This window comes from Plodia interpunctella, chromosome 6, assembly GCF_027563975.2.
Source record: "Plodia interpunctella isolate USDA-ARS_2022_Savannah chromosome 6, ilPloInte3.2, whole genome shotgun sequence".
NCBI lineage: Eukaryota > Metazoa > Arthropoda > Insecta > Lepidoptera > Pyralidae > Plodia > Plodia interpunctella.
Genome location: NC_071299.1, coordinates 5,777,458 through 5,800,602, shown reverse-complemented (window position 1 = coordinate 5,800,602; position 23,145 = coordinate 5,777,458). Strand labels below are relative to the sequence as shown.

The following is a 23,145-nucleotide window of genomic DNA, read 5'->3' as shown; positions in this document are numbered from 1 at the left end:
TATTAGAAAAAAAAATAATAGGGACCAACACTGTTCAAATGAGTTTCTTTCAGCATTTCTTCTCAGCAGTACCAGTAGTTTGTAGTTTCTGAGAAATTACTAGGTATTTAATATAAAATTTGACGCGAATGAAACTTAGATAGGTTAAATTTATCATTATTCTCTGTAATAAATATTAGATAAGTACCTACTTTTTTACATCCTTCAGAAGTCCAGAACACATGGTATCCTAGTAATCATCGCCTCGAGTCCTAAGTAAAAAGTGGAGAAGAATAACAAAAAAGACCATTCAGGAGAAATATAACAAAAACATTACTTTATTGACAAATTATATTCACTATTAAATACTAGAGTACAAGTACTAGATAGGTAAGCAATACAAAAGTAGTTACTCGCAATCACTAAAGTAAATACCTATATTTTATTTACAGTGGTATTAAATGAAATCTTTAAAACATAATATAATGTATATATTTTGTATATTTGGTAAACATACCTTAGATTTTTCGCCCGTGATAATTACGTATTATTGAATAAGTATGAATGCGTAGCCGCGATGTAGGCCCTCTACGAATGTAGCTTGCATCGTAAAAAATCCCTCATCAGATTACCTACTAGGTAGTTGTTAAAAATCTAAAATATAATATATTAACCCTGTTATTTATAAAAAGTTGAAGCATATACTATAAGCTGAGTGTGTTTAGTCTTTTTCTGACAAGTTCAAATATTATAAAATGCGATAGTGACAAAGCTTACTTTTGCTTAAAAGTATGCTTTAACATTTTTACGAATAACGGAGTAAATTGATAACAATGAATGTGGATACGTTGGTGGATGGTTCCAAGAGCGTTCCGACCGCTGCTTATTCATTACGTTACGATTACGAACCAACAATTTCCTTGAGGAAGGAATCATTTTCAAAATCACATCATTTGTTAAGTTGACATAACACGAGTACTCCATAATGATAATCCTCATACGTAAAAGATATATAAGTAACTAGTAAAATTATATCGTGTCTTTGTTAAAATAAAAAAAAAAAACTAATGACATCGTAGCCATGGCAGTCGAAACGCTCTAGGAATGATCAACGCTCTAGATATGAATAATTTTAATTTGACGCAGTAATTAAAAAATGCCTCCCGTAATTAAAAATTTCAACTTATAAACCAATTAGCAAAAAATTTTACGTATTCTAGTAGGTATATGTATATAAATATATATGTATATAAATATAACGCATATTACCTACATGTCCTCATTTTCATACTTGCATAAAAGTTTAAATAGGTACAAGAACAATCTAATTCACATTTTGTTTATTTGACTAAATAAGCCTGGGTTTGTCACTTAAAACATCTTTACAATACTAATGCCCCGAGATGGTAATCCGATCTTCAAGCATATTCGGTCGCAATTTTTCGCATATTTTCATTTGATAAGTCACACGGCATAATTGCAATTTTTTTTTTCTAATTTAGCCCATAAAATAAAAATTAATGTAAGTTACTTGTCCGTTTTTGGCTCGTTTTTACATTTGCGTAAGTAGTTTCGGAGCAAACTAGCTGTAAAGTTCGGACAGACAGACGCACGATTGTTTTTATAAAGTTTTCGTTTTTACCTTTTGAAGTATTTATGGTTTTCTTCAAAACCTTAATTTTGGGGCAATTTTGAAGAACATTTGGGGAAAACCCGAGCTGATCATTTGTGTGACCATTATTCATTAGTTACAACACATTTACGATATTTTTTTTAACTTCATTGCGCAGGAGAGCGTGGTGGTAATGTCGTTTCGTCGCACGGAGACTGGCGTTCTTCTTCTGCATTAAATTTATATTCTCTTTCTGTAGATGCGTGTTCCGAGCCTGGAGGCGTTGCTCTCCCTTCGCCGGTAGCGGGGGACTCCAACGAAGGGCCTGCGTGGCCGAAAGACATTCCCTCAGCGCCGTAAGGAACTTCACTAGCCCCTACGTACTCGGCTGGCTGATAGCCGTAACTATTTAAACTGAAAAAAAAAATGTCAAATACCAATAAATACATAGAAAAATCATCTCTTCTATGCTTAGTTCATTGAATAATTATGAAAACAAAAAAGGTACTATTATATAAAAGAAATCGGAAAGAGAGATAAACATAACTGAAATCACATCACTCATCTTAGCAAGCTCCATGTATGTACTTAACATTTATATTAGTTTTTTTTTGTTTCGAATTAAACATTAGAGAAAAGTATCTAATGTGAATAGTTGAAAAATCATGTTAGAAAGTAGCCAATTACAGATTAAAAGAAATAATATATTATATTTTTTAACTTCTAATTACCTGTTCGGCCAGTACGAAATATCCTCAATCGCGTGATGCGCATACGGCGCGTAAGCGTGTTGATAGTAGGGCGAGTGGTGTTGAGCAGCGTTTTCATACTGCAATGGATACAGCGGCGCCGGCGCAGAAGTTGGCGCAGAGGTGCTGGTTGGGGCGACAGGGGCGTACTCAAGGGGGGCTGGGTATGCGTGGGGGGGCGTGCGGTAAGGCCCTGGAGATGCGCTTGGCTGCGGAGAAGTTCCGCCCTGAGTGGAACTCCAGTAGCCACTGCTGCCGGCCCACGTGTAACTGCTACCGTTCGGCGCCGCTGTTGAGGTCCGCTCAGAGTTGCTGTAGGATGCTGGAATGTGAAAACGGCAAGGTAAAGGAAAGATATTAGACATGACATTATTTTTTTCAGAAGAAACAATATTTTGAGCTTAATATGGATCGGTGGGTCTGTAAATACCTATTTGATATTATAGAAATAAATTTTATTTGAAATATTATCTCAAACCCTTACGAGCTTAACATGACGAGCGTAAACTTTGAAAATGACATTCCCTGGAAGTAGAAATATTTCTATACCCAATGATATTTTTAATAGTCCCTTCAGATGACCCACAGGAAGAAAAAGTTCATGTCGTCCGATCGGTCGGACAAAGGAAGTCGGGCCACGTGGCCTGAGCGTAAATGGAAGCTTATAAAACTTACTTGGAGGCGATAAAGTGCGTGGTCGTGAAGGCGGTCGCGGCGGGTACGGCGCGGGCCTCCTGGAAGCCGCGCTGCTGCCACCATATAGCGACTGCGACGCTACAAACCATCCACCGACTGTGAAATAGAGCTTATTGCAATCATTTCGTGTCTTTAAACTTAACATAATACACGATAACAATTTAATAGAAAATATATAAGGGTGAGTAGAAATTTGAACGGGAAACTAAAACCGGAAACGGTGTAAATGTTCGTATAAAACATGAAAAATAGTCCACCTCAAGATGATTATTATTAATTATATTGATCAAGGATGGGCTGAAAAAACCTATTCCTAAAACTTACATATGTTATAGCACTTAGTTACTATAAAACTTACATTGTGGATATTGATGAGGCGACGAGCTCTGTTGGGGGTAATGTGTTCCTACGAAATCCCTTTGATAATACCCTTCTGGTCTCTCTTTCGCGTCAAGGAACGCTTTGGCGAAAGGATTGTACTTGATCTTGAGTGACGTCACTTCCTCGTTCTGGTAAGCCGTCACTGCTATGAACTGCGTCTCCGGGAAAGGGTAGGTCATGATGCGACGCAGGTCTGTGCCAACTTTTACTAGGTGTACTCTGGGCTCATATTTGTGTAATGAGTTCAGCATGATCTGAAATTATATTCATTTATGTAAGTACATTATATCACTCCAAACATTTGAGAGTCGTAAGGAAGACTAATGGTAAATTTATTGGTTCCAACAGTAGCTTGTGTAACAATTGACATGTGTTTTGCAAATCTGAAAGTATATTTTTACCCGAAAGGGTTAGTATTTTGATATCTATAACAATTTTGTACATAAATAATTATAATTTATTGCAAAGTGTGTATTTTATGTTTTTTGCAAATCAAATTTATTGCCATGTGCGTATTTTATGTAACTTTTTAGGAATCAAAAGAAATTCTACCACATCGTCAACTAAAATGACATAGTAGTGCGAAAATGTGTGCGAGTGCGAATTTTAAATTACCATGCTACCTAAATGATTCTGTTAACGAGCTATAGATGCATTGTGAACAGCATCTAACTTAAAAAGATGTTTAATGTAAACATCGCGCTGAGACAATAATTATAACAAATGATAGTGCGTACGGCGCCCGCGGCCGCTAAACAGTTGGTAAAGCTACAGATTTCACACCGAGTCGTCAACATATGGATCTGGATATCAGATGTTTGCTTTCATATTCATTCGCACCACATTCAACCGTGAGAACTGCCTTCCCTGAACTAGCGGTAGCCACGAAACTGTAGCAGTCTAGCACCTTCTTATCATGTTTCTAATTACGAGAATATCAATATTCAGTCAATACCGAGAACTGATTAATATTATGCTCTATTTCTGTCTTCACTAAACGTACAAGATGTGAATATGGAGTAGTCAGTAATTAATGTAGTGCAATGTTTTGGAACAGTGGGAACTTTGACGATGCTAATTAAAGGAAAGTAGTTCAAACAGTGCGCGTTTTTCTTTTGTTTAAGAAAGCAGTCTTTGAGAAGCATTACGGTATTTTACCTGGCCATTTCCATTCGTTTTATTAGTTAGTTTTACTTTGGCGAACGATATAGGTTCTTTCATCCAATGTGCTCCAAAATTTGGGCTCTCTGGATGTATGTATATAGCATTCGACGGAGGCACTTCTGCTTTCCCTCCAGGTACCTGAAAAAGAACAAGTTTGATAGGTACTTATAGACTACTAAGGTTTTGTCATGAAAAGAAGAGCAACCGGGAAAACGCTGAGATAAAAGGAAGTTATCCCACCAAAAACATTTTCATGTAAAAATGTTGCCAAGACGAGTCTAGTTTGCTTCACAAACTGTAGAGTTTTACTTTACTTTAATCAAAATGTATGAAAAAGTGGTCAGATCTTATGTAGAGCCAAGATTCTTGATATATGCGCCCGAACTTTACCAGAATACTCTACATTCTAATTAAAACGTGTAGCTTGGCCGTTTCTTTACTCTAGAAATAAGATAACGAATTCCTATGAAATCTACGTGACGGTAGCAAAACGACCAAACCACACATTTTAACTAGAATGTAGAGTATGTGAAGTTAGGTGCTATTGCGCTTCGCTTGGCTCGTCTTGGCGGGGGCACTCCCGTGCCTCCACTAAAGTTTACGTCATGAAATTTTTGTTTTAGTTTCCTTACTGCTTACCCATTCGCCATTAACATATTTCCATCGATGTGAGTCTACTTGCACAAATTCTAGTAAGACAGTATACATCGCAGTGGGATCTAGTCCACTCGCTGTCACTTTGACTACGGGAAACATCCTCCTGAAACAAAAATACGGTTTTAGTTTTCCTCATAGAGGCTTAATACATGCATTCATTTTTCTTCATTATGGATTCATATTTTAGAAAACGTAGTAATAACGCTTCTTATAAGTAGATTTTATTATGACTAAACCTAGGTGTTACCAACTGAGACCGGCTGCATCTAATCCTTGCTGGTTATACTTAGATTTAGCTACACTTCGGGGTTTAGCCGTAACGGATATACATATACGATTTAACAGCTAAACCGCAATATTTTTAGCACAACTTGTATGTACTAAAATCTTGTACGGCATAAGACACCTTAGTAGTATATTTTCAGATATTTTGAACTTATTCATGAAGATACAAAAATAAAGCGTCCAAGACACTGCACTGTTTGTTCTAAGACTTCGAGAAATACATTTATTTAATACTTTGCCTTATTTCTGTTGTTTTTCCCAAAACAAGGACGTGAGTGCTTCCATGACCTACCTGGTCCCAGGGTGGCTCACGGCTGCACGGCATCGGGTATCGTTTAGCCTCCGCACGTTAATGAGAATGGCCTACAGTGTTAATCACTGAAAACTAGCCGCACCAGACGCCGCCGGTTAGCACTGCAAAACTGTCCATGTGTAGTATACTGTGGTAGTATGTTTCCTGGACTTTATATTGCCAATGAAACGGGATATTTTTTGTCCATATTTTGTTTTTAAACCAGAATTTATGGAAATACTAGTGATACAAAAAGCTTAGCATAGATGTGTATCGACACAATGTATCGATATAACTTTTACTAATTATAATATATCGATATTATACTTAGATATTATTATACTTAGATATTAGATACAGATTATACTTAGATATTATTATACTTAGATATTATCATTACATACCTATAAAAAAATTGATACTAAAATTTAAATTATAAGAATCTGTAAATTAAATATTTCCAGACCCGTATTCTGGGAACACTCCACAGAATACTGGCAGCAATTCCTCTCTGTATAGCGAGACTTTACTTACTATCTATTAACTCTTTGGCCGAGGAAGCTGCTATGATGTATTCCTATTTTTAGTTTAAGTGTTGTAAATATTCCCGTACTTTTTAAAATAAACTTATCATACTTATAAACCTCATCAAAATGTTCTACCTAATATTTTAAAAGACCAATAACATATGATGGGTTTCAAGAGATCTAAATTCTGTCTGAAGATACATGCGGAAGAGTTAAAAGCAATGACTGTGAAAGAATGCTAATGATACCTAAGTAATGTATATGGTTACATATACGAGTACATTATTGGATTTACGTCTAATATCAGAAGTAGTTCTGTGAATCACTAACATTAAATAGAAATTACCTATTGCATATAGAAGCGCTAAATTGAGATGAGACTTGAAAGGATATTCTATTCTATTGAAGTTACATTAAAATCCTTACCTTTTAATTTATTTATCTAATATATATACAATTTAATTACTATAGCACCTAAAACCATGGCTACCATGCTTTTAGGTGCTGCATATTCGCCTTAACATGAGAATACTTACCGCTTTAAGCATAGTTGTTAAAAATTTATTTACAATAATAAGTATTCAATAAGATTTCCGTAAGAACTAGGTATATTCTCCTAGCAAAATACAAATAAATGAGATCGTAAGAAATATTATAATTATAAAAAAAAACTAGAAATTAAAGAATTATGATAAAAACTTAATTTTAAAATTTAAACCTACTTCAAATGCAACACAACACACAAAGGAAATTAAATTTTTATTGACTACCTTAATACTTACTTTTTTTTTTTAGTGATAGTATAACTTAAGCCCTTACTGACATCATACTTGTCTCAAAATATTTTGTGAAAAACTATGACTTTAAAATTTTTTTATAGAAATATGTGGTATCCAAACTACTTCTCAATACAGACCTACGCTACCTCACATACTTCAGAATCAGAATTCGAGGCGCCTTATGCTTAAGAATCAGAATTATTATGCATAAGGCTCCTCCTGTGTCAATTTTTTAAAATAATTATAAAATATTAATTAAACGTTTAAACTTTTAATCATGGTTAGTTCCTACCCCATCTGTATAGTTATGTCTGAGTTGCCAGACATTTCGAAATTGGCGGTACGGTCAACAGCACAACCTAGCCAAATTTATTGCAAACTCGACGTTATTACCGCGCCATCGCATCGCTGCCACAGAGGTTCGTGCCAGGTAACTTGATGTGCGTTGACTGTACGTCGTTTTTTTAATTCGAGACTTTACACGTAGTCACGTGCGTGAGTCTCATCTTGATATTAGTAGAAATATTTTTGGGCAAAAGGTAATAAAATAGATCTCGAAATGTAGCTATTTTTGTAAAAAATTTAAAAAAGTTTTTATTTTAATGATGTCCCTCATTTTATGAAAGAGCTCAGAATACGAATCATTAGATTTTTTTAAAAATCGATACACAACACACACTTTAGTATGTTTAAATTGTATGAATAATGTTGAATATTATGTTTACCTCATTGAAACGACAAATTGTGTTTGTTTTGCAAAAACGAATAGACGTTCCCTTTTCATAAAACGCAATGTTTGTTTCATTGTAGACTTCTGACCTTCCAAATTTTGTAGTAACACAAAGCAAGTTCATTAGTGTGTCTACAACGTTTTATAGTGGTAACATAAAAATATGACAACTGTGGCTATAAATAATTTTGCGATTGAGTAGTGCACGATTAGTAAGCAATACGCAAATCTTTAAATAAAAAATCACGTGTCACCTGACCAAATGTGATATAGTTATGAAATTCCTAACTAATGTTATAAATGCGAAAGTAAGTTTGTTTTTTACATCTTCACGTTTAATGTGCTCAACCGATTATCGTGATATTTTACATTAATGAAGTCTGGAGTACGGAGAAGGACATATGGAAGGACCACGGGAACAGCTTCTTTTCTGGGATGAAAGGTAAAATAGCTGTTCCCGTGTGTTATTACAGTGTACTTTTATAAGACTGATGTATCGCGACTGTACCATCGCTCGCACTCACCGCCCGTTGCACGTGTACGTCGTCGGTCTGTTAATAAGACCTCTAGCAAAAAAAAAGGTTTTTTTTTTATCCGCTGTGGTTGAGGCGTGAATCATGCTCCGTTACTAGTAACAAAACTAATACCTATAACTTTGCATTTGAGCAGGAACCACATCCATTTCTCTCGCTTGTCTGAAGTGTAACTGAAACCACCACTCTACCACACAAAAAGCTACATCCATATGTTGGGCTTCCCAACTATTAATATAAATGTTAACATACGTTTTGTTGTAATGTTGACATAAGTTTATATATGGACAAATTGAGTTAGCCCCACAATTCGCGATTTAACGTTTTGTTTGTTACCTCTTCATCTACTCAACAATTTTAAAATTTTGGCTCTCAGACTAAAGAACTGTTTGCGTGGGAAACTCATGCGAGCCGAGCCTTAGACAACATCTAATTAATATAATATTATTTCTTTCTTATCGACTGCTAACACTGGTATTACAACTTGCTTTCCTTGAAGAAAAAATCGTGATGGAGAACCTGCATACGGTTGACTTTGAGTGTATGTACGACTACTTGTCACTGATGTTAGGTGGTAGGTACGAAAAAGTCAGATCCCTTTAGGTGATTTGAATAAGTAACGTACTTGAGATTACGCCCAGTTTTTTTCCAGGTTCTTAACCATGTCACCATGGGTTTGCACCATATTTTTTGGCAAGAAACGCGAAAAATACTAATTATTTCAAAAGAATAACGAGATAAAAAAATCTGCTATCGAGCGGGAATCGAAACCACCCCTGTCTTATCAGTTCAGCTTGTAACGCCACGCATTATGACCTCTTTAGTCATATCGCGTGCGCGCTGACATGATTTTTATTTCTTTCAGTCTAAATTCAAAATTTTAAATTATTGTTCCACCTGATATTTTGAAATCACATTTTGACTCATTCATTGCCATAACGATATCGGCACGTACCACTGTACGGTGTAATAATAATAAATTATATATATAATAAAATATCTTAAATTATTTATAGGAACTTGAAGGGTAAGTGTTTTAATATGTTTCGGAAAAGTGTTCTAAATACAGTGATTTAGTTCATGTATTTTTTTTATTGTTCACAGGTCTGCATTTTATTAATTATACTATTATACAACTGTCTGCCTTCGCCTATTTCTACTCCAACCCTACCTGAGATTACCCTACCACCTAACAAGCTGAATTAATTCATCTCTTTATGATTTACGCCTACTTAAAGTATTTTCATTAGAGAGTAGTAATAAGTAATATCAGATGCCTTTGCATCTGATATTATACACACTTGAATAAAATCTGACAACAATATTGGCATCTTACTCTATAAATGAAAATACCACACTGTTATATGTTAGAAATTATGTATTATTATCAATCTCTGATTAGTATTGTTACCTTCCATTTTTGGTGACGATCATCTCGTTGGTAAGAGTTTGGAACCGCACCCATAGTTCCCGGTCGTCCAAAGCGACGGAGACCTCTCGCTCGCGGCCGCCGCGCGAGCCTCCGCCGCCCACCGTCGGCTCCACCGCGCTCAGGATGTGTGAGGCGGCCATCCTAGGACAAACCACATCATTACGACATCTCATTTCTATACATGAACAAGGTTTTTTCCAAAAATGTAATTTTTGCCACAAAATTTTATTGTCGTCAGAGAGACCTTATTGCATTCAACGCGTGACAATATAACAATGTTCGTGCTGTAAACCCGGTTGAGAAATTCCCTCGTTGTGAACATGTGAGCCGATCCTGGGTACACCATCAGGTTGTGCTCATATCAATGCATTGTTATAGAAACTGAAGCGACGTGGGAAAATTCAACTTGTCCTATGGAGTAGAAATTTCCCACGTCGCTTCAGTTTCTTGTAGTTCACAGTGGAAGTGCATGAAATTTAACTTGCAAGATTTGATTACATACAGACAACATCGGGACAGGTGAAACTAAATAAAAGGTTGTAGGTAGTAAAAAGTAAAGAGAAATTTATATTGACTTGGTATAGATTATCTAATGAGGAGAAAAAATGAAGAGAGACGACATCCGAGGCGTATTTTTACTACGCTTGTACGGTCCGCTATCTAGTAAATAGGAAGCAAGTGGCGGTCTATGAAGAATAAATACCATACACGAGTCAAATTCTGAACCTAGGATTCCGGATTCCGTGCAGGACATAGTACGACCACTGCCTTAGTCAAAATTACTGATGATATCCGTCACGGCATCGACAATTCGCTAGTTATTATCTTGACGCTCCTCGACTTCAGTGATGCTTTTGGATTTTGATGTTCTCTTGGCACTGAAGCATTCACTGAACATATCTCCTTCAGCTATTGACTAGTTTCATTCTTATCTTCATGGGCGACGGCAACAGGTACGCATCGAGAATGATTATTCTTTCTGGTGTCACACGCTATGCGGTGTTCCTCAAGGTGGTGTGCTATCCCAATTATTATTTGCTTTGTTTATTAACTACATTTCCTTTCAACTCTGCACTTCCTATCATTTATACGCAGACGATCTGCAAATATACTGTCACTCTACATTGGAAGCCAAATGGTATCATAATGGTAAACGATGATCTGTCTCGCATATCTGATTGAAGTAGGAAACATGGTCTCTAAAACACGAGCCATAATTATAGGGAGCGCTTGGAATATTTCTAGAATAGACTGGCGTACATTTCCTGGTGGAAGTGTTTAGTGAAGGTTTTTAACTCTGTCACTGTAGCTTATGTTAACTCCATTAAAAGTTATTGATATAATCAAATAAGTATTAAGTTATACCAACCAAGAATTAAGTTATACCAATAACTTTTAATGGAGTTAACATAAGCTACAGTGACAGAGTTAAAAACCTTGGCACTATATTTGACAGTCATCTCTCATGGTCTTTTCAAATATCCGAAGTCAGTAGGAGAATTTTTGCATCGGCCGGCTCATTTATGAGATTAAAAAACTTTCTGCCAATTGATATCAAAATTTCGCTGGCTCAGTCATTACTTCATCCAATCCTCGACTATGCTGATTCATGTTATTGTAATATTACAGAGGAGCAACTCAATAAGCTTGAGCGTCTTCAGAATTTCTGTATCAGGTTCATATTTGGATTGAGAAAATGTGAACATGTCTCCACTTTCCGCGCACACCTCAAGTGGCTCCCAATCCGACTACGTCGTAATTACCACATTCTTTCACTTTTATTCAGTATACTTTTTATTCCCTCCTCTCCAAAATATCTGAAAGAGCGATTCCAATATCTACACGAGGCACAGGAACATCCTACCCGATCCGTCTGCACCTTGCGACTCACTTTTCCCACCCATTCTTCTGCAAAATACTCGAAATCGTTTACAGTACAGGCTATTCGACTGTGGAATGCCCTGCCCCTCCCGCTCAAACTTTAGACACCTTCAAAAAACGTCTCAAGGATTATTATCTTTCATGTTGATTCATTATTTATTTCATAGTATGATTGTCTTGTTCATTTATTCAAATCTTCATATTGTGTTTATGTTTATTTATATTGTATTTTTTATTTATGTATCTATTTATGTAAATATATGTATGTATATTTTTCATTATGTTTATTGTATTTGCTGGATGCTGTGTCCACCCCTTGCTAATTTGTTCCTCTTCTCTACCCAAAGGTTGGCTGGAAGAGATTGCTGAGCAATAAGTCCGCCTTTGCTCCATATGTACCTAATCTCTATTCTTTGTATACCTAAAGTGTTTATGGGCAATAAAGTTCATATATTATTATTTATTATTATTGTTATGTTTCTCCTCTTTTGGAATTTACGGCACTAAGTCCGGTCCTTTGAGAGGCTTGCGTGATGAAATGGATCCAACACGTAGAGGCCCTTTGGAGAGTTTTGATGTTATGTAGGTCTCCCGCCAAAGCCCACTCCCGGATATACCAATGAAATGGTATGCCCATGAGCAGCTTTCAACGGGAGTGTGAACTATTGCAGAATAATGGATATAAGTACTGATCTATGGAATGATATTTGGATGAACTTAAAATGGGCTATTGCAAAGAGTTCGGACCCCTGCCATAATCATGATAACTGACTATTAAGTGGCAGGTGGTGACTCGCCGCTCACTGGATGGGCCCTTCAAATCAGTCGCCGTGATTGGCGACAAAGGGGCGAGAGGTGAGTCTGCGGGGCGCGAAATCGTGGTGATCGAGTCAGACGCCTCCGACGTTATGACATTTTACACTTCCACTGCCCGGCCAGTGAAGGCAAGTAGGGGTAATGTTACCTCTCGGTTTCCACTCCGACCATGGAGAAGGAAGGCGGAGGTGAGGAACAGGGGCCTCCCCTGGGAGCACTCAGGTCCGTGGGGTCGCTACTCCCCAACAGCTCGCCACAATCTGCCCTGCGGGCTTATTATTATTATTATTATTATTAATCAGTCCACTAGAGGGCGTGGGCTCTATACATCCACGCATTCAGGTTGCACGCATAATGTTGGAATTAGGATTGTCAACATTTTTTTGACCAACTATAGTAGTTTTGGGTTCGGTAGCTTTCAAAATATAGTAGACAGAGAATTAAGAAAAAATAATACTTTATGTATTTAAAAAAATATACACTATTTCATAAATAAATGTTTTATTGTGTCGAGATTTTATTAAAGGTTACCTAAAATAGTGATATACTATTATTTATAGTCGGGATCGTAATCCAAATTAACATAAGTGCATAATAATCAGTTTGTGTTCTACATTGCCTATTCAAAAGATTTATTATTTAAAAATTGGACATGGACATTTACTTTCTGAATAAATAATATATAATAACTAATTTACTTGTCTTGGATAAGTTAATTTATTATAAACTTAAATATGATTATTTTAATTAACTTTTGCTTTATTTTTTAATGTTTAATTACAATGTGACTCGTTGATGTCTTTTCTTTGAAAGAAAAGGGAAACTTTTACTGTACCCTTTTTCTATCACGTGGGGACTAAACCCTTACATTATCACTTTGTTTTCCATCAACCAAACTATATTTTTCAAAAACGTTTAGTAGCGGAATCGGAACCAAGTAGAAACTATCAGAAAATTACTTGCTTCTACATGTTGTGTCCATTTTTTTCGCATATTTGCGATAGGTACTCAACGCCTACTTATTTTTAAACTTTTATTTAAAAATATCATATTTTTAAAAGACCGTATTATAAATTATTTCATTAGGCGACGACGCAACCAGTGTTATACGTCCTTTCTCGTATCGAGAATCGAACGTAAATTCTGAACGAACTGACAGTATTAAATATCTTACGTTAATCTAAGATTTAACGACTGTCAGATGGGGACTATGGAGGCAAGTAGATGTTGAGACAGACATGCAGCTTAACTACTTAATTTACCTTCAGTCCATAAATGCCGTGATCACATCGAAATTACCTTGTTTACTGTCCACAGAGAGCGTCAAGATTCTCAAGGCCTAGGTGTCAAGCCGAAGTTTGATTCGAAGTAAACATGCCAGTAGCGTAGCTATCATCGGTGCCATGCACCGGAGCCTTAAAGCGCAGAGGGCTATCAGATCCTGACTAGTGACTTCTTTTTCGTCACTCTTTCATCGTTTATTGCACCAGGGCCTATTACCTACTCAATGTCTCTCTCTCATCTGAGTGTTTTCCAGTTTCTTCCTCAGCCGCAAGGGGTCGGAGCCCGGAGTGACTGCTTTTTTACTTTTTCTTCTAAGCTTCGCACGGTAGACGGTATACGGCACGTAAATAGTAAAAAATATATATAAAATAATAATATGCCTCCTCATTCAATGTAAATATTCAAATTCGGAAGCTGATAACCACAATCGAGCTTATCTGCCTCTACATTTCAATTAAATTTTATTCCTCAATTCTGTGGTGTCTAACACTTTTCGCACGGTCTTCGAGATCCTTAGTAATATTTTTACTCAACATATATATATATATAATTAACGATTAGACTGAAACAGTTTGGTTGAAATGGGCCCCAGATCTTTCGCGCACCAAGGCCCATGGTAAGCTCGCTACGCCACTAAAACATGCCTACTAGTTACTGCGTTATGAAACGAACAAATCTCGGCTGTCCAAACGGAAAGCATCACGAAATGAGAATGCAAATAAGCCGGATATTTTATTGTGAGTTTGGCCGGGCACGATCGCCGTGTTTATAGTGCCTATTATCGCTAACTACGTCGGTTCAACGTCCCGACGCTCTCCTGTATGATCTACGTCATTGTGATGAACTGATTCCACCCCACAGCTTTGCTCCCGTAGAAAAATTCAAATATAATGTAAACCCTACCTATGTATCATTTAAGTTTTACTCCACGCGTGCACCAAATACGGTCTGTGTTCTGAAAATCCGTATGAAAACAACCACATTTACTGCAATCATAAATTGCAGGGACTCTTTTCCTTTTCATTGTTCCGAAATTCTTTATAAACTGACTATTATTGGCACTTGCTCCGCACTTGCTTTAAAACACAGAAATATTATTTTAAATAGATACCAAAAGTTTAACTCTGTAGGTATAAATCCTACTTAGTCAAACCCAGCCTGAATGCTGACAGTTTATTGAATACTGTTATTTTATTGTCGGCGCACGCAGCTCATCCGCTGAAGGATTTACTCGTAATTTGTTTTACGTCCTCCGCAAAGAATAGCCCCGCAGGTCTCTATCGTATTCGTACAACATTTAAAATTTAAAGTACAAGAAAGCACCCAACATGTACCTACATACATTTTCCTTTATACATATAAAGCCAGGGTAATTACACCGCTAGTCCGCAGAGTCATTATTCATCGTTTTACGACTCCATGAGGTATAAATATTAAACTTAAGTCGTATAGATGAATTGCGAACATTTTCTTTTTAATGGCGAGGTTAAATATGATGTGCGAGTATTGGCCCCGGTTTCGGATCTAACTCTGTATCTGATGAGGCTCGCTACAAAATATACAAAGAGCAACAGAGAACATAAATAGTTATCGCCTTTTAATTACGAGTAGGTAATAACGTTCTTTATCTGTTGCCGCTCGCTGGCATCAACCCCGAGTGAATCCTCACTCGATGCTAGTCATATACTCTTTGGAATGTCTCTTGATGACGGACACAATCGAAGCGACGATTTACAGATGCCTATAAAATATCAAAGATAACAACGAGTGGCTGCCAGGACGACAAGAGCTCCGCCCGGCGAGCATCGGACATTTATGGCACACGCTTCGATAAAAGCCTGTATAGTAGAATCATGCTGCAATTGTCAGCAGCAGCCGACGTGAGGTGAGAGGTGCTAATTATCAAATGCAAGACCAAACCGATATTGAAACCATTGAAACAATACGGCCAGTGTTGGCTTTACCAATTTCAAAGTTTGCAGAATGGCTGCGTAATGAAGGCCGAGAAGGCTACGCAAATGGAACTGCCGAAAACTCAGTATTTTAATGGTCTTGCGTCATCGTTGTTTCAAACTTGAATTTTCATTATCACTTGGCATGTATACAACCGCCAGCCTTGATATGTTAATCAAACAATAGACTAACATCAAATAACCACAATATGATCAATAATGTTTGGCCTAACTCATAAAATTGAATAGGATAACTTTAAGTACGCTAGAAAACAAGCAAGATGAGAGGTTTTGAAAATTATTTCAAAACATTAAGTATTTATTATTTTAATAAAAATATGTATAAACAAAATATAAATATATATAATATTTTTTCTATGTTGGGCTTCGAGAAGACACAGTTGAGAATGTAACCGGAAGAAGCTCAGATAAAAGAGATTTAATTAATTAAGATAGAAGCTTTTCTATTCTATTTTATAAGGTATATGTATGTGTGAGTGTATAACTTTTCTATTCTATTTTATAAGCTATATGTAGTGTATAAATTCAACTAAGATTACATACCCCTTAAAACATATTCTTAAAATTATTTCCACAAAAGTATTATTTGGGATACGGTTATAATATAGTGTAGACTAAATATTAATAAAATATAAACAAACAAATTACAAATGTAATATTTTTATTAATTACATACAAGTAAATAAAAATATTAGTTTAAATTTCAAATTTAGTTTGGAATAAAGCTAAAAGACCGTGAATAGTAAAAAAATAGATATATAATACCTAATATGCCTCCTCATTCAATGTAAATATTCAAATTCGGAAGCTGATAACCGCAATCGAGCTTCTCTGCCTCTACATTTCAATTAAATTTTATTCCTCAATTCTGTGGTTGTCATAAAACTTTAAAGTTTGAGGAGTAAAGCCCATTGAGAAACTCCGAATTGATATTAATTCAAATAACTCAGGTTAAAAAGTCGGGGTTTTATGCTTGCTGTAAAAGTTTATTATAGGGCTTTGTGGCGAGCCGGACGCGCCGATAGGCCTGCGCCCGGTGACGGAACCTGCGCCCGCGCGGACCCGTGCGCAACGAGCTTCGAACCATTTTGGAGAATTCATATAAGACATAAGTTTTATACATATATATAAGTATTTTTCTGTGTCACATGATATATATTTAAAATATTCCTTTTCCTATACCTATAATAAAACTGTAAGTAGGCTATGTCTGTACATAAATGATATTGAAGAGAAATAATTATGTTAATGAAACCCTTGCAAAGGAAATTTTTAAAATTCTTCTGGGAGTGACACTGAACAACTTTAAAATACTTTATGGCAATCATACTGAAAACTAGGTTTTCCATAAATTTACCGTAAAAGTGCCTGTGAAGGTGTAGTTTCTGAATAATCTCCTGCCTTTTTTAATAAATTTACACAATTTTTACACGAATCTAAAAATTGGACAGGATAAGGATTGGATTAGAAGTGGAGTATCAGTCATAATTTAAGTGTGTTTATCTCTAAATAAATATATTCCAGCAAATCCGAGAGGAGGAAGAAAAGGGTATTGAGCGGGTTTCTAATTTGTTTTATTCCTTGGTTATAAGATCCTTGGTCAGAGCTTCAGTCCGTGCTTTGAACTGAAGCCGACAGCTATGCGTTCGTCCTCACATCTGGCCGCAACAATAGTGCATATTGCACAAGATTTATACACACAATAATTGCTAAGTATTGCCTAGTAAGCTGGTAATCCATAGTTTAAAAAATAATAAACTCAAAATTTTTATTTTCATTAGCAGAGATTTATCTTGTGCTTTAGCAACCCCATTTTTAATGCTTGTCTCTTTTCAAATTCTCATATTGACATATAATCATGAGATATTGAAAGACAAGTAATTCCAATAATATTTGAGTTTTTATACTCAAGTATAAAAACTCAAATATTATAACACACGCATATTATAAATCCCACCAAACCATTTTCATGTGAAAGTGTTGCCAAGATGAGTCTAGTTTGCTTCACAAACTCTACATTTTAATCAAAATGTATGAAGAAGTGGTCAGATCTCATGTAGAGCCAAGATTCTTGACATATGCTTCCTAACTTTACCAGACCTAACTTCACATACTTTACATTCTAATTAAAACGTGTAGCTTGGCCGTTTCGTTACTCTAGAAATAAGAAAACGAATGCCTATGAAATCTACGTCACGGTAGCAAAACATCAAAGCCGTGTAGCTTTGATGTTTTAACTAGAATGTAGATGTAATGTATGTGAAGTTAGGTCTGGTAAAGTTAGGACGCATATATCAAGAATCTTGAGCTTTATATGCTCTGCATGAGATCTGACCACTTTTTCGTACATTTTGACTAAAGTGTAAAGGCCTAATTTCCAAATAAATATTTTGATTTTATATAGAAAGAGTAATATTTTATTTTCATAATATCAATTAATTTTTAGAGCTCCATAGCCTGATAGCAAAAAAACCTTATCATTTTAGATTCATCAATATCTGTCATCGGTACGCCTCTATGTCACACAACTATCTATTTTATGACGAAATCATTAGAACAAAAATTAAAAATAATGGCCATGTATGGGCTATACAAGGAATTTATTTATTTTTATCAAACCAATATGTTGATGAGTCTCTAATAGGTTTTTAAAATCTATATTGAAGTTTGTAAAACCTTAACACACACATTTTACCATTTTTACCACTTGGAGAGGTAAAATATTAATAGTAAAATCATACAAAAACTAACCTATTTATGTACATTATATAATACATATAAAACAAAATCCTCTGCCGCGTCTGTCTGTCTGTTTGTGATAAACTCAAAAAGTATATATGCTTTTCACCAATAGATAGTGTGATTCCTGAAGAAGGTTCGGGTGTATCATTTATCATTACATTTTATCCCGAAGCCTAAGGGATAGGCTGTGATTTACTATCATTCAATATTTTCGAAAAAATAATATTTTTTTTTGCTATTCCACCTTTGATACTTATAAGTATTGACGTCTGTGATTTCGGTAATAGGTATAATATGCGTTTGTTTAGCTACCTAAGTATATAAACATGGCAATGTCTTTTATTGAAATATGTACTTTAAAAAACATCATTCATCAAGATTTTACTTATTTGAATAGATACCTAAATAAACATAGTTTAAATATGTTTCCGGGTAATGAATTACTCTCTCTCATAAAAACTTTCCGTCCACGTTTTTGTTTGACTGCAATGACGTAGGTACTTTCAGATCTTAATAGAAACATGAAGTTTGTTACTTTCCATGCAGTTGTCATATAAAAATCGTTGCTAAGCTACTTTCTAGAATTCCGTAGCCGAATGAAGTCTTTTCAAAACAGAAGTTTCGTCACGTCTGTCCTTCCGACACTCATCTATACGTCACAGTGACATCTAACTTTATACTGATAAATATGTAGAATTACGACTTTGAAACTTAGTAACTACTGTGAACTGCTTGACGATTTTCACGCAAAAATAAAAAGAAAGCACCATTATATGATATTCGGGTGTATTGAAAGAAATTTCTATAGAAATAAGTAGTACCTTCGTTTCCTATTTCTAAGTGTTTCTATTTACACTGTTATATTGTGTAATAAACAGTGCCGGATTTAAATATAGGCAACATAGACAGTAGTAGACGCCACAACACCACAAAAAACATCAATAAAAGCTCAGTAGAAACAAAAATATACTGAGTTTTGTTGTCAGACGAAAAACTGATTCTTTTCTTTGAGCGGGAAAAGTTAACATTTAATATAATGTGAACAAAATGATGCCTTTTGCGCATTCTACTGCTAGACCAAACTAGCTAGCAACAGCTGAAAATGGCGTGTCACACGACCCGTGCATTATTTACACGACTGAAAGATTTAGACTTCGATTTCAAAGCTGAAGCTTATAAAAAATACAATCCAAAATTACATGATTGAGGACAGAATAAATATTTTGGGTCTCCTTAGTTTAGGGAGTGATGTTTTTCGGGAAACCATTCTGCTGCCCTCAGTATTACATAATGAACCATCATCACGTCAGGTTCTTCCAGATATCTTGCTATGTAAGTAGGTACTGAACCTGTCAGTTGGTACTCAGTTGCTATATTGGAACTTTTGATCAAGTGCAAATCATTGGCATGGCGGCAGAACAGTTTAACCTCACTCTCGCTAATGCTATCACAGAGAAGTTGAGAAACAATTTGTTGGACTTTTCTGTAAACTACTTCGGCATCCATTGCAGCTTGTACTCGGTAGATGTTTTGTAATTTGATATAATGTTCAGTGGAGGCAGTCATGTCTGGCAGCACGCCCCTCACTGGCAACTTGCCTTTCCCTTCGGCTTCGATGAAGCTTCTCAGTGCTGAACACATTATCCAGAATGGAGCACTCTCCTTAGTCAAATTAGTGGCAGCACTGCTGTATAAAAGTTCCTGAATTTTTACAGGCAAAAATGTTGGCACTAACGCAGTGTTCACAGCCTTTAGGGCTTCTTCAAAATTTTCTTCATTTATTGGTACACCATTCTCATCTTTTCTTATAAATTCTTCAATCAATGTTTTGATTTCTGCTTTCTCTTTCCTACTCATTGGCCAGCTGTTAGGATTCCTAATTTGCCATTTTTGTATTGCTTTATAAAGAATTACAATCCAAGGTATATGGCCATGATCTTTCAAATCAACAGTTTCAATATCAATTGATATATTAATCAAATTGTTTTGGTAAATATTATTTAATTTATAATATGACGTGAAAGTCTAATTTCTGAATAAATGATTTGATTTTGATTTCATTCAAATTATGTAATATTTATGGATTTGTTTGTTTACTATTTAAGAGCTTTTCACCGCCTTTTCTTCATAGTCGTACTCCTCACAAGGGTCGCGGTCATTACGAGGAATGAAATACACACACAACAACTTTCTCGGCACTATTAATGGAGTGGTATGTCATTGCCTTCTCCATTTCACACACAAGTCAAATAATTAACCATTGTGCAGTTGATGTTTTCCTTCACCGGAGGCAAGTGGTGGTTGATGAAAACTATACATGAGTCAGATTGGTATATAGAAACTCTTGTGTCACGAGTAGTTGATATTTTTATTTTTTGTTTATCTAAGGTTTTATGCTAATCGGCCACTGAACCCTAAAAATAAAAATTATATAGCCCCGGCAATCTGTACGAACGACTTGCCCACACGAACGTGTTCCATAATTTTTAGACCTACCGTTCGTATGTTTCGTTACAAACGATTTCGACGATATTATCGATACATTTATTAATGTAAAAATCATAAGACAAATTATTTAGTTGTAGGTCTAGTTACCTCTAGTTTAATTTAGAATAAATTGTATGTTAGCCAACTTATTCTGTTGCTCTCTTTGACTTAGTAGGAAAAACCGCATGAAAATCCGTGCAGTAGTTTTTGAGTTTATTGCAAACAGACAGACAGACGCGGCAGGAGACTTTGTTTTATAATATGTGATATGTTTTATAATATATACAAATATGTTTATACAGTTTATATCACAAACCGAAGTTCTTTTGCATTTTCCATTATTCATTTAACTAGTTTTTTACAAAGATTTTAGTAATAAGTTGTATATGTTTTAAGTAAATAAGTAATTTCAAATGCTTAATAGTTTTCGGGTTCTGTAGGTCTCTCGAATAAAAAAGAAATAGACGCGTAGGTATAGGATTGTGATATGATTGATCTGTGAAACAGTAAATTTTTAATTATTTTTGTCAAATAGGTGTAACATTTTTTTTTAAATTACCACGTCGCATCGTGTAATTTACTACCCAAAATTGATGAATAATGGAACAAATAAAATAAAATCCATACTCCCATACTAATAATATTATTAATGCGAAAGTCTGTCTGTCATGATTTCACAGCTAAAATCTCTAGTTAGGTAGGTAACTAGCTCTTAAATGTATAATTAAAATTATAATTTAACTTATAATTATACCACACTAGGATTTTATTAGTATCCTTTCCCTTAACACAGGTCTCGAACTTAGTTTGGGGCTAACTCAATCTGTGTAATTTGTCCGTGTATGTATTTTTTTATTTATGTGTTAGAAAGTTAGCTCATTTCAACCAAGCCACCAAAATCCGTGTTGATGCCGGACGGACGGTTCCTTGTTTACCTACTTCGGAACCGTAAAAAAATGCATTTGAAATACTAATTACAGCTTTTGAATTTTTAATCTCTCTTTATTTCGACTATGTTGTTGGTGTCAGATTTTATTCGAATGATCTAAAGACATCTGACTAATAGTGAACTCAATAGACAAGCAGTTTGTCAGTCAGTGCGCAGGTTTCTTACGATGGTTTTTCTTCACCGGAAGTATGTGTTGGCCTGTGAAAACTTCTATAAAAAATGACTCCATATTTATATGTATGTTTGTTACGCTTACAGTAATAAATATTTGATGCCTGGTGTATAGATGAGGACATAAACACATTTATATGTGTTAGTGTCAAATTTCAAAAATCAACCTTGGCTGAAAGTCAGGGTGATCACTTAATTTAAATAACTTAACAGAATAAGTACTTTGAATACACCTACTGTTTGTGTATCACTGAGAAAAGATTACAAAAATTGAGCAAATTTCCTGTAGCCGGCTAATCCGTTCCCAAGTTGACGTACGACGATGTATGATTCAGTGCAGGGGTCATGTGCTCACTTGTAACTAGATTTTCACATATATTGACTGTCTACGGTACACTACTGATGGGAGACAAAAACAGACTTATGTGATATGACATCTCTGTATGACAATGTATTTTCTATTCCATCTTTATATGACAATGTATTTTCTATTCCAAAATATAATTTATCATTATAATTACCTGTCTTCAGGAATTTGTTTGTCCTCAATTGCGTCCAGAATCAAAGCACTTATACGACCAAAAAATAATCCCAAGTTCACTACACAATGTCACTTATAACACAGTAAAAAATAAGTCTATATTGTTGTCATCGCAAAAATTCAGCTCATAATATATCACAAAGCGTTTGCGTGCCGACAGCTTGAGGAACTACTGCAAACTCGCCACACTACACCTCATTAGCATGTCATAGCATAACATACCCACTAACTCTTCATCAAATCCATCAATAATAACTTATAAACTCCCTAAAATAAAGTACATTTTTCTTTAGAAGATAAAATCTTGTTAATTTGAAATGTGAATTATTTTGGACTTTATCACTCAAGGAATTGGATGTATTTTGTGTTGTTTGAAAAAAAGAGTCTGGTGCGGTTTGGACGAAGGCTCCGCCCCTCCAGAGCTAACGGAGAAGCTGATTGGTGCGGCTTCGGGCTCTGCGTAGAGTCAATCCTGCGCAGCGGCG

General features: G+C 35.5%; 2 protein-coding genes across 2 annotated transcripts; both read right to left on the bottom strand.

Moving 5' to 3' along the window:
- Window positions 1-299: 299 nt before the first annotated feature.
- Window positions 300-22,918, bottom strand: byn (brachyenteron). The gene is made up of 8 exons (XM_053746895.2): window positions 22,641-22,918; window positions 9,796-9,957; window positions 5,221-5,341; window positions 4,576-4,719; window positions 3,395-3,671; window positions 3,016-3,132; window positions 2,323-2,662; window positions 300-2,005 (listed from the first exon to the last, which is right to left on the bottom strand). The coding sequence occupies exons 2-8, from the start codon at window positions 9,954-9,956 to the stop codon at window positions 1,759-1,761; spliced, it is 1,407 nt and encodes a 468-aa protein (XP_053602870.1). The 5' UTR covers window position 9,957; window positions 22,641-22,918; the 3' UTR covers window positions 300-1,758.
- Window positions 19,746-20,369, bottom strand: LOC128670909 (NEDD8-activating enzyme E1 regulatory subunit-like). The gene has a single exon (XM_053746928.2). The coding sequence runs from the start codon at window positions 20,367-20,369 to the stop codon at window positions 19,746-19,748; it is 624 nt and encodes a 207-aa protein (XP_053602903.1).
- Window positions 22,919-23,145: the final 227 nt, after the last annotated feature.